This window comes from Acinonyx jubatus, chromosome A2 (genome assembly GCF_027475565.1).
Source record: "Acinonyx jubatus isolate Ajub_Pintada_27869175 chromosome A2, VMU_Ajub_asm_v1.0, whole genome shotgun sequence".
Classification (NCBI taxonomy): domain Eukaryota; kingdom Metazoa; phylum Chordata; class Mammalia; order Carnivora; family Felidae; genus Acinonyx; species Acinonyx jubatus.
The window spans coordinates 33,601,666-33,615,256 of NC_069383.1; the positions used below are offsets into that span (position 1 = coordinate 33,601,666).

A 13,591-nucleotide genomic window follows, 5' to 3' on the forward strand; every position below is an offset into this window, starting at 1 on the left:
AGCTTTGTCTTACAAAGGTCTTCTAATACTCTTTTGAAATTACTTGAAAGTTGTTACCATGATTTCTTCAAGAACTTTTATAATTTATACCATTAGATCTTTGATCCAATTTCAACTTGGTATGAAGTGTGAGGTATGGATCCAAATTTATTTAGTTTTTCCAGCTGGCTATTCTATTGTCCCAACACCACTTACAGAGTCATTCATCTTTACCCCATTGATCTGAGATCCTGCCTTTAAAATCAGTATTGATACAAAATTTTATAAAATATTTCACTAGGAGGATTCTGTGTTTCTTTCCTTTACTCTGCTAATGCAATGAGTTACATTACTAGATTTGTTTACAAGGAATAATCATTGCATTCCACTGATAAATCTTATTCGGTCATAAAGTAACATGCTTTGATTATCAGTACAGTAGTAGATTTGGACAGTAGTTCCTTTAACTTTACAGAGAAGATTCATCAATAGTTTTTTGGTGCTTTTATTTAAGGTTATGTATGCCAGGTTCATTAAATGTATTTCCATCTCTTTCTGACATCCAGGAAGTCTAGAGCACAGAAATGATCTGCATATGGAAAGTCTGATAAAGTTCACTATAAAACAATATGGGTCTAATGACTTTTTAAAGAGGTATTAGTAAATTTCCTCCTCAATTTATTCTATGGTTATGACCTTCATCATTTTTACTACCTTCATTTGGGTCAATTGTGTTTCTGTGTGTGTATATCCTCTCATACAGAGTTCCAAATGTGTTGGCCTAAGTGATATTTGTTACAAAATATCAGACATAAAAAAATTGAGATTATTGTAACAAACATCTGCGTACCCATCACCTAGTTTACAAAATAAATTCTTACAGATACAATTGAATTCTCTATACTGTTCCCCAATCCCATTCCCATATGTTCCTCCCCACAATACACTATTCTGTTTTACTCCACTCCTTGTCTTATACATATGCTGTACATAAAAGTCTCGGAAGTTTTAAAATTTACACTCAAAACTGTACTTACCTTTCTGCAACGTGCGATTTTCTCTCAATATGTATACTATGTTGCTATATGAAACTCTGAGGAGTTTTTAACAGCTGTATGCTACCCCAGCTTTAATGAACCACAGTATCTGTATTCATCTGTGTTGCTGGATATTTAGACCAGCTTAAGGTTTTCCCAATACAAGTCTCTGGCATTTCCTTTTTTTCTCCTTTGTGACGCTCCAAAATAAGGGGAGAATGACTGCACATGAGAATTTTTTTCTACATTTGAGATATTTTCAGTTTCCTGGAACAATGATCTCCTATATTTTCCTGGGCATTCTGAAAGTAAAGTCTTCCTTAAGGGTCTAATTTATACCTAAGAGATCCGTGGCTCCTTGGTGTTTCTCTTTAGCCTTCCTTTGGGAAGCAAGATGCAACCCCTCGTTTTCAAGTGTAAGTCTGGAAGAGATGTGCATCAGTGTTCATTCAGAATCTGCTAACCTAGCAGAACAAAACTTGAAGGCAATGAGGAAGACAGTGACTTTTACTGTTCAGTCATGACTTCCGGAGGTATCCTTTTAAGAGAACTCCTTTGATATTTATTTGGTTTAAAAGCTGGGCATTTCACAAATTTCCCCAAGAAATTATCTTCTGAGACATACCAACCGTGTTTCCTTAATGGTCTTCTATTAATCAGAGAACTTTAACTTCGTGTTAGTGAAGGTTTGTTATGAGAATGAGTGGCTGATTTGACATCTGTGGTATGTGTATTCTCTAGCCAGTTTAAGTAAAAAAAAAAAAAAAATTATTCTGTTACAGTCCTACTACACAAGAATAAAAGGAAAAAAAAAAACACTGTATGTTAAAAGTGACATTAAACTAAGCAGTTTTCTTAGATTATACCAAAACTAGGGATAAAATGTTCTAGTTATCTTATTAGCCATACTCTCTAGTTTTATAAGAACACTTACTTTCATTTTATCCTTTCTGTTGATTTCATTTATACTGAGATATGTATAAAAGCAAAGTCACATTTAGTTTTCAACTGGATAATGCTGTCTGACCCATGACATACCAGGGAGCCAGCTACACTAGAAACCCGTTAGCTGTATTCTGATAACTCCATTAAGGTACAAGAGGATTTCCTGCCTAAGTTGCATACATACTTACAAAATATATGAGTGTGCATTCCAGGAAAACTTCCTCAGCTGGCCATTTCTTTACATACTACCTTAGGGGATGCCTGGATAGCTCAGTTGGTTAAGCATCTGACTCTTGATTTCAGCTCAAGTCATGGTCTCAAGGGTCCTGAGATCAAGCCCTGAGCTGGGCTCTGCGCTGACAGCCTGGAATCTGCTTGGGATTTTCTCTCTCTCCCTCTTTCTCTACCCCTCTCCCACTCTCTCTCAAAATAAATAAACTCAAAAAAAAAAAAAAAAAAAAAGCTACCCTGTTAACTTAGGTTTGAAGTTTATCTTGTAAATACTCTTATTTTGTTACCCATAGCACAGCTTCCAAAATAGAAACAGTCTCAAGGTGTACTAAGATACGAGTCCCCTCAACCCTTAGAACAGGTGGCAAACAGCCTAATCCATTTTTCCCAGATATGCCTTAAAAATATCATCACTTTCTTTTAAAAAATATTTATTTATTTTGAGAGAAAGAGCACACACAAGTAGAGGAGGGGCAGAGAGACGAGAGAGAAAATCTCAAGCAGGCTCCAGCACTGTCAGTGCACCAGATGTGGGGCTCAAACCCACTAACTGTGAGATCATGACCCAAGCCAAGATCAAGACCTGGACACTCACCTGACTGAGCCACCCAGGCGCCATCACTTTCTATATATGTTGTGATGTGAAAAAGTTTAAAGGACACTGTCATAGACTCATCACTACTTTATAGATTCCTTCAGGAAACAATTTTGTATTTTGAGTCTACAATGCCTAGAATGGCTGGTTCTCTGAACACAGTATGGTTAATCTTAAATGATCTGACATTAGTTTCTAATACCAATCAGGCCTTAAAAGTTTTACTGGTTCTTTTAATTTTAATTGAATATTTTGAATATTCTTCAATAGCTAGCTAGCACTACTGGCCAATCCTACAATAAAGCTTTTGTGTAACACTCAGAATATCAAATTTGAAGATGTCTGTACAAAGTCATGCCTTTAAAAAATTTTCAGTTTCAAGGACAAAAATACTACAACTTAGGAATACCAAGTACATTGTGCTGTTGCTTTTAAATAATCTATCCTAGAGAACTGAAAAGAAATACATATCCTTCTCAGGATGTTTCACAGCACACATGTAACTACAAAGTACCTGTGTTAACTGTTGCCAAAACATGCCTTTATATTTTATACCCACTATCTGGCAAAGGCACAAACTGATTATCAGCATGGAAGGTCTTCTCAAAGGATCTTACACCATTCCAAAGTTCTTGGTGTGAATTCAGTAAAAAATGATTTTAACAACAGAAAGGGCCATCCAAACGCTGTGGCATTTATCTATAGTTGTTTTTACTTTCCTAAGAATTTCACTTTTCAAGAACACTTTTAATGAACCAGAACTTCCAGAACACCTTTTTAAAAATGTTCCTGGTTCCCATTTTAGTTTCCAAAATCCCAAATGAAGAAAGCCTCATGAATATCTGTACCACATATTTACCTAACTCATACAAATGTATTATAAATGTGTATTTAGGAACAGTCCTGAAAAACAGCACTGATGTCAGAATACTTACTTATAACCACAGCAACCCCAGGCTTCACAGCTGCTTGAACTTCTGTCCCCTCCTACTTTAGCCAGTAACTCTCTTTATCATATTGTTATGACTAATAAGTGTTAACTCCTTAAAATCTCAATTTTAAACACATCACCCTAACCACTGCTTCCTGCATTTCCGGATCATTCCCTTCTAGTACCCCAACTCTAACCATATGCAATCCACTGATTGTACCCCATTCTCACTATCCCTCCCTTCCTTTCTTGGCCTCATTTCCCCCGCTTACCTACCTTAAATTCCACAGGTGATCATTACAACCCTGCCCCCCTCTTCCTGTGGTTAGTCAGCCTCTCTTGGCAAAACCACAACTTTGGTTAAATTCAGTTCATCTACTCTATGCCTGCACCCATGCAGCTTTATGCGCTTAAGAGAGCCATACTCACTGGTCTCACTTTAAATCATCACTAACCTTGAGTCAGCCTTCACTTTGCCTGGCTACCAAACCCTGTTGCCCAGGCCCATTCACTCCCCCATTCTTGCAGCCAAGAGTACCCCTCTACCTCCTGTCTCCAGTATCTAACTGCTACATGGTATTTCCCCTTGAAATCTAAAACCAAGCTCCTGACCAGCCCTTGCCCTCAAATCTCCAATTTCTCAACCCCAAAATGTCTCTGACATTTCTCTTTATCTCACATTCTGCAATTAAACTTTTGGCAAATCTTCTTGATTTTACCTTTAACATATACCCAAAACTCACCACCTCTGTAGCCGATAGCTACCACCTCAGACCAAGTCAGCATTTGCTCTCAACTTAGGTCAGCCTCCTAAGTGTTCCCCTAATTTTGCCCTAGCCTTCATACTTCAGCCTTAAGGCATCACCTTCAAGACAACTGCATGTATTTTCAAGACAACACTCTAGACCATAAAATAGCCAAAGTAATTGACCTTCAGGGGATACACACCATGACAGTCTAACTGATATGACTGAGCTAGCCTATTAAGATTCATCTAGTACTTAGCTCAGAATTATCATAAGACTTTTGAAAATGTCTTTTTAAAAAGGGAAGAGATAAAATAACATTGCTAATTCATTTTCTTCAGAAATCCCAATATGGCAAAACTTGTATTTTAAATTAGAGAAAACAATTTAACCAAAACCATCAAATTTCATATTAAATTCTCAATGTTTTCAACGCCCAACACTGATTTTTAAAAAGGAATTAAATAACATGCTTTCACTGAGAAATTTTTAAATTCTATACAATTCAAGCTAATGAAATATTTTATTGTACATAATAAAAGTGGTGTTTTAAAAAAAACACTTCCAGGCCCAGACATCTGCAGGAGTGTGTGAGGAAGGGATTCCACTGGAGTATAATAAGCGATACTCGATTGAATGAAACCATAAATCCACCCCACTCTCTATAGTAAATACTAACATTCACCACAGGTTTGAAATCCTGTAGCATCAGTACATGTATATTTTAAAATATTACAAACATGCTTATGATGCATAGGAAGACGGAAAAATTTATACTGTAATGCACACCATATGTACTCCCAGCTTTTCTAATTTACAACCAGTTAAGAATCACAATATCCAAAGAAAGTATTTTAAAATAGTATGTGACTCACTGATAAGTGATATTCTACTCAAATAAATAGGAAAATTTTCATTTTAATGTCACACTGAATTTCAGTACTTTTCAATCCAAGAAAAGAAATAAACTGAGACATGGTCATGAGTTCAGGATTATATATATTACAATTTGCCTTGTTATAATACATTTGTGGCTTTATGATAAAAATAACTCAGGGACATATGGAATTCAAGCTAATTCGCGTAACTGTCACAAGAAAAGAAGCATTAAATGCATTTCTGAAATAAGTATTTTCATTTAATTTCAGAATCTCAAAACAGCATTAGACCTTGGCCTCGTTTAAAAAAAGTTTAGTTAAACACTAAGCTAGCTAAATAACCTTCTTGAAAGGTTCAAACACAATTGATATAGAAAATGCTTTCCCTCTAATCTCAATCTTACATAAATGGAAGAGGTGAGGGGGAAAAGGTAGACAATTTCTTTAGCAGCATATATGGCTAAATCCATCAACCACCTTAAACTAGAATGTCCATTATTGACCCCATTAAAAAGAACTGGGCAAATATCAAAAGTTACCCACTTCATAAACCAAAAGACAATAATTTTAGGGTTACGATAAGTAAAATATTTTTGAAAACTTCAAAAACTTTTAACATTAAACTAGAGGAATCATCTCTTAATTGTAAGAAAGATAGGTATAACAGAAAGTAAAAGACATTTAAACTTAACTGATTTTCAATCCTCTGTGAACAAAAGAAATGAAAAAAATAATGGTTGATTAGCTAAGCTTTGTGCTCTAACCAAACTAATTAATTACAGTGATTTTAAATGGCAACAGCCCACCTGACTGGGTAGCCTGACAGTTCTGAATACTTTTGCAATGATTTTTTTTAAAACGCAAAGACACTAAAATGATCCGGTCATGCAGTGTTCATCTTATGCATTCTGCATCTCTTTGCCAATCTTGTAGCTAAGGATCTTGTTCCAATCGATCTTAGTGCGTGTAACTGGCAACTGTCGACGTAAGGCTTTGAAAGTAGTGTCCGACATTGTCTGATAATTCTCACTGATGGCGGTCTATGAAAAATAGTAGTTAAAGTTTAAAAAATCATCGGAACAGAACAATTTATAAAACACAAGAGATGTTTTAGGAAAAATCTTTATTTAAGCAGCCTCTTTCACTGTTTTTAAAAAGTAGAAAAAAAAGTAAAATAAAAACCCCAATGTGGTTTTAAATGCTATCTAAAAGCAGCTAAGAAAAAGCTTATTATTATTATTTTTTTAAGTAAGCTCTATACCCAACGTGGGGCTTGAACTCACAACTCTTGAGATCAAGAGTTGCTCTTGTGCTCTACTGATTTAGCCAGCCCGGTGCCCCTAAAAGAAGTCTCTGATCATTATGAATAATTAAATTTAATGAAATGAATTTGCAAATTAGATTTGATATTTGTGTGTCCTCATTGTGAATCTATTTTACTATTTCACTCAGAACAATTTTATAAATTACTGTTTTCAAGGACCAGAAATGTGGCCAATCCACAAACTAAATGCCTAAGTTCAAGAGTGTAGGTTAGAAGCTGATAAATAATGTAAAAAGTAGAGTATAAAATGAAATAAGATCTAAGCAAATTATACATAATCCAATTGCTTTGGGAAATACTGCATAAATTAAAAATTTCAATCAGAAATAAAATAAACATTTAAAATCTTGGCATATTGTGACCAATACTCAGAAATTACAGTTGGCTACAACAGTTTTGGCTACATTTTTGTAAGTTTGCCACTGAAATAAAAGAAACAAAAAACCCAAAACACTGTATTTTATTAGAGTGAAACAATGAAAAAAAGTCAGGCTTATGACTGAAATTAAAATTTCAGTGCCATAATTTATCAGCAAATATAAATCATGTAATAGTTTTGAAAATCATACCTGGTATTCATTTTCTGCAGCTTCTACAATCTTTATAAATTCTTTTGCTGTCTGCACCTCATTCTGAATAAAAAACAAAACCAAAAGTAAATAGTAATTTAAAACTACACTATTTAAGTTTTCCAATTTTTTTGACTATAGTTGACACACAATGTTACAGTAGTTTCAGCTGTACAACATAGTGATTCAACAAGTTTATACATTATGCTGTGCTCACAAGTGTAGCTACCATCTGTCATCATACAACACTATTATAGCATTATCGATTATATTTCTTATTCTGTGCCTTTTATTCCCATGACTTTATTCCATAACTAGAAGCCCGTATTTCCCACTCCTCTTCACCATTTTGCCCATCCCTCACCTCAACTCCCTCCGGCAATCATCAGTTTGTTCTCTGTATTTATATCTGCTTTTTGGTTATACATATTTTTTTTTTTTTTAGATTCCACATGAGTGAAATCCTATGGTATTTGACTCTCTCAGTTTGACTTATTTCACTTAGTATAATACCCTGCAGGTCCATCCATGTTGTTGCAACTAGCACAATCTCATCCTTTTTAATGAATATGTAATATTCCATTATCTGTGTGTATATCTGTATATACATAATTGTGTGTGTACACATACACACATCTCCCACATCTTCCTTATCCATTCATCTATTGATGGGTACTTAGGTTGCTTCCCTATTTTGTAAGTAAGGTTGCAATAAAAATAAGGGGTGTTTGCACAATTAGTGTTTTCATTTTCTTTGGGTAAATATCCATTAGTGGAATTATTAAATCATATGGTATTTCTATTTTTAATTTTTTGAGGAACCTCCATACTGTTCTCCACAGTGGCTATACTAGTTTGCATTCCCACCAACAGTGCATGAAGGTTCCTTTTCCTTCATATGCTTGCCAATACTTATTGTTTCTTATCTTTTTGATTTTAGCCATTCTGATAGGTGTAAGGTGATATCTCATTGTGGTTTTGATTTGCATTTCCTGATGATTAATGATGTTGAGCATCTCTTTATCTGTCTGTTGGCCATCTGTATGTCTTCTCTGGAAAATGTCTATTCAGGTCCTCTGCCCATTTTTTCCCCCTCTGCCCATTTTTAATCAAACTGTTTTTTTGGGTGTTGAGTTGTGTAAGTTCTTTATATATTTTGGATATTAACTAACCCCTTATCAGATACATCACTTGCAAGTATCTTGTCATTCGGTAGGTTCCCTTTCTGTTTTGTTGATGGTTTCCTCCACTGTGCAAAAGTTTTTTACTTGATGTAGCCCCAGTAGTTAATTTTTGCTTTTATCTCCCATGTCTTAGGATACGTACTTTGAAAAATGATCCTAATAGCAAGATCAAAAAAAAAAAAAAAACCACTGCCTGTGTTCTCTTCTAGGATTTTTATGGTTTCAGGTTTCACATTTAGGTCTTTAATCCATTTTGAGTTTATTTTTGTGTGCACCAGTATTATTTTTAAATAAGAGTGTCAATGTATGTATGGTTAATGGTTTACTATAATTTAATAAATAACACAGATGAAAATTATGACAAAGGGAAAATACTATACGATCAGTTATCCTAAGTCCAAGGGGAACTAGGCAAAAATATTTTAAAAGTCTACAGAATGAGCCTGGTTTCACTGCTTAAGGAAAGTGAAGTCTTAACACATACTGATGGTGCCTTGGTGGCTCAGTTGGTTAAGCATCTGACTTCAGCCCTGGTCATTAACTAGTGGTTTGTGTGTTTGAGCCCCAGGTTGGGCTCTGTGCTGACAGCTCAGAGCCTGGAGCCTGCTTTGGATTCTGTGTCTCCCTCTCTCTCTGCCCCTGCCCCACTCATGCTCTTTCTCTCTCTCTCAAAAATAAAAATAAACATTAAAAAAATATATTGATAAAAACTTCAGTTATAACACTTAACATGAATCTGACAATCTTACAGGTAAGTAGTCACAGATTTCTAATTAATGACTATCTAAATATTATTAAGTAGGTACTGAACAATATTTACCACCATGAAAATACATTTTAAAAATATTAGGAAAAGCCTAAAGCTAAAGGTGAGGGGCACATGGGTGGCTCTGTCGGTTGGGTGTCTGACTTCAGCTCAGGTCATGATCTTGTGGTTCATGGGTTCAGATCTCGTATTGGGCTTCATGCTAGCAGCATAGGGCCTGCTTGGGATTCTCTCCCTCACCCTCTCTCCCTGCCCCTCTCCAACTCCCTCTCAAAATAAATAAACTTTTAAAAATAAAGTTTAATGTGAATTTACTGTAGTGTTTAAATATGTTCTGGAATATATGGGTTTCTTTACTTTTTCCTAACAGTAAAAAAGTTAATAGAAATCTAGACTTTTTCATATATCAGTAGTAATGTAAAATTCTCTAATCTTATTTTATGTATCATACATATTTGCATATATATATTTATATTTCCATAACATGTGCATTTTTTGTCCAAAAATAGTGGAAGGAAGGAAGGGAGGAATAAAGAAAGAATGAAAGAAAGAAAGAAAATAAATCCTGTGTAAGGTAAAGTGAAAAATGCATTTCTAAATAGCATCACAAAAGGCATGTAAGTCAAGTTTAGTTACTATGGCTGTCTCTCACAACTCCAGTCTATAATTTTGTAGACAGCTGTCTAGTAGGAAGAATCTTTGCTCAATGTCAAACTCCCTAAAGAAGAGAGTACCAAGTACCCTGTTATGCAAATAATGTTACATGTATGCATATGATATAGAACAATACCAAATACAGTGTCTCATGGAAAACCAGACATTAGTTTCTTTTACTGGCAAATTTTACAAGTAGAGTACCATTTAGCAAAAAGGCAGAAATCATCTAAGTGTTAATGAAACATTTTTTTAAATACCAGCTCTCTTCCCTTCTCAGGTAGCATCTGGCCTTACACAAGGACACATTTCTTAATGTTAAATCAAACACTTTCTTATATTAAAAATTAACTCTTTATATTTTAGGTTAGCTAATTTTGTATATTAGTAGTTGATGTTTATAATATATTGGTACTTTTAGGTGTACCTATTTATGGGAAAATGTAAAATTTGACTATTAATGTTATATTATTAATATCAGTGGGACAAAAAAATTCCACAAATAAATAGCTGCATATGTAATGGAAAGAGAAAACTCTGTGGGGAAATAAAAGCAAGTTCAAAGTTTCTTGAATTTGAAAGCTGAACTTCAGAAAAACTTCATTAAATCATAATCCAGATAGAGGAGAAAAAAAGAGTTTAAAAGTTAAGTACACAATCAAAGACCTAAATTTAAGAGGTAAAACTACAATTTTCTCAGAAAAAAATACTGGGATAAATCTTCATGACCTTGGGTTAGGCAAAGGTTTCTATTAATATACCAAAAATACAAGTAACAAGAACAAAAAAATAAATTAGACTACATCCAAACTAAAATCTTTTGTTCTGCAAATGATACGATCAAGACACATGAAACAGGAGAAAATATTGGCAAATCCTGTATCTGATACAGGACTCCTACCCAGAATATATAAGCAACAATCACAACTCAACAATAAAAACACAAATAACCAATTAAGAAATAGACAAAGGATCTAAACAGACATTTTCCCAAAGAAGACATATAAATAACCAATAATACATGAAAAGATGCTCAGTATCATTTTCCATTAGGAAAATGTAAATAAAAATCACATTAAGATTCATCATTCATTCATCATCTGAATTCAAGATTCATTCATATCAACTAGGATTGTTATAATCAAAATGACAGCCATAACTTTTGGTGAAGATGTGGAGAAATTGGAGCCCTCATAGGCAACTGATAGAAATGTAAAATGGTGAAGCCACTTTGGAAAAAGTCTGGCAAAAGTTCTTCAAATGTTAAATATAGAACAACCGTACGACCCAGCAATTCTACTACCGCCAAAGAAAAATTAAAACAAATTAAAACAAAAAAGAGTACACAAGGTTCACAGCAGCAAAAAGTAAAAACAACACAAATGTCCATCCAACTGATAAATGCAATGTGGTATATGGAATATTATTTGGGAATAAAAAAAGTATTTAGTACTGATATATGTTCCAACATGGATACACATTAAAAACACTAGGTTAAATGAAAAAAGTCACAAAAGACCACATATTGTAGGATCCCATTTACGTGAAATGTCCAGAATAAGCAAGTCCATAGAGTTAAAAAATAAATTCACAGTTGCCTATGGGCTAAGAGGGGTTTGGAGAAAGGGCTGGTGGGGGGATGGGGAGTGACTGCTAAAGGGTACTGGGTTTTTGGAAGACAAAGAAGTTCTAAATTAGATTCTGGTGATTATTGTACAATCTTGCTTATATACTAAAAAACATGGAATTTTATACTTTAAATGAGTAAATTGAATGGTATGTGAATTATATCTCAGTAAGGCTGCCAAAAAAGTCAGGTACAGATTTCTAGTTACTTACCATCTTTAATCTACCTAAAAACACTTCAATCAGAAGCAAAAATATTACTTAAAACATTAATTCCAAAACTGTTCTGGTTTTATAGAAGCATTAGGTTGTTGAAATTTTATTTTGGAATTAATTACTTACAGACACTGTTAGGGAATCTTGTATATCTTTATGACTCACTAACTGAACATTACCATCTTCATAATAATGAACCTATTAGAAAAAGAAATTATAGAGACCACATTACAGGAATCATCAAGATCTTCATAGCTTCAACAATCATATCAGTGCAAATGACTATCAATTTCCACTCTAAACCTAGACTTTTCTGCTGAGCTCCTGACCTTTCAAACCCCAGTGAAACTTTCTGCTCTCCGTCTAGTGAGGAAACAAATTTGCAGTTCATGCGTTTACTCAGGCAAGCCCTCCACCAACCTGACTACTGGACGTTTTTACCTCATAGATATTCTACTGATATCTAAACTCAAGATATCCAAAATTGAGCTCACAATATTCCCTCCCAAATGTTGTTCCTCTTTTGTGCGTTTCCACCAACCATTTAATTCCTCGAATTCAGACACGAATTTATTCAATAAACATTAACTGAGTGATTACTATATATGTCTGCTACTACAGAAAGTTCTAGGGACGCACAGCTTTTAAAAAAAGAGAGTCCCTGGCCTTATATTCCAACACAACACAGTAAGAGTTATGTACAAAGTCTTGAGACTATGAGATTTAAAGAAGGATTTCAGAAAAGAGGCAACAATACTTGCATTTAGCAATATGAGTATGACAACAATTAAACCAGGGAAAGTAAGGCAACTGAACTTAGAGAACAGCATTCTTTAGAAAGGCTTGGAGATACTTATAGCTGGCGTGTGTGTGAGATTGGAGAGGGAGAAGAGTGGCTAGAGAAATAAATAGAGAAAGACAAGTCAACTTTGGGCGTTGTATGCCATGCAAATATGTCTGGACTATCTAGTAGGTTAGAGTGGTCTTAAGTAAGAAAGTAATATATCTAGATTTACATTTTTAAAAATTATCTTTGCGATGGTGGCAATGTGAAAAATAGATGAGGGGATGGCAAAGGGTCCAGTAACTCAACAAAATAACAATTATATGTTAGGCAACATGCTAACTGATGAAGATAGAACCGTGAGCTAGACAATTCCAGCTCTCAACAAGCTTTGGCTCAACAGAGGCTTAGAGGCTTCATTTTAGAAATTATCCAGGTGAAAGCTACTGAGGCCTAACTATCGGCCTCATTGGTCATCATTTATCAAGAATTTCATGTCTGGCTCTGTTCTAACCATTTTGCCCGTATCAACTAATCTTCAGACAATCATCTGAGCTTTCTATTGCTGTTTTCGTTTTTTGACTCATGAGGAAACAAGCAAAAATGGCTAAATTAAATGACTTCCGGGTGTCACACAACTAAGCGAACAGTGCTGGGATTCAAACCCAGGCAGTCTGCTTTCAAAATCCATGCTCTTAGCCTCTATTCTCTTGCCCTTAATGGACAGTTATACCGAGACATAAAAGCAATAGGATAAAGGTAAGAAATGTATAGTGGAGTCAAATGATAGAAGAGCAGTATCTGATTCATCTTTATTCCTTTATGGCTTTTAGCACAACACCTTTCATGGTAGTTAACAAATGTACTGAATAAGTAAGTGAACCAAGACAGAAAAAGTCATTTCCTTTAACTTGTTTAGTAATATTTATATTCAAATACTTGGCCTTAGTTATTAAAGGTTTTTCTATATAAACATTTGAGTTTACATTAAGAGTCAAAAAATTCAATTATGGTGGATTTCTTATAAGAAACCAAATAGGAGTACAGAAGATACTTAAAGGATATATGTCATATGTACATATATTAATATATACATATAATAAATAGGTATTTATAATCCAATACA

At 34.4% G+C, this 13,591-nt stretch overlaps 1 protein-coding gene across 1 annotated transcript in view; it reads right to left on the reverse strand.

The window, feature by feature from the left end:
* Window positions 1-5,445: 5,445 nt before the first annotated feature.
* CAPZA2 (capping actin protein of muscle Z-line subunit alpha 2) overlaps window positions 5,446-13,591 on the reverse strand; it is a 58,695-nt gene continuing 50,549 nt past the window's right edge. The window contains exons 8-10 of the mRNA XM_027075322.2: window positions 11,808-11,879; window positions 7,236-7,298; window positions 5,446-6,382 (exon numbers count right to left, since the gene is read on the reverse strand). Of these exons, the coding sequence (XP_026931123.2) occupies window positions 6,242-6,382; window positions 7,236-7,298; window positions 11,808-11,879 (276 nt within the window). The 3' untranslated portion in view covers window positions 5,446-6,241. The remainder of the gene's footprint in view (window positions 6,383-7,235; window positions 7,299-11,807; window positions 11,880-13,591) is intronic.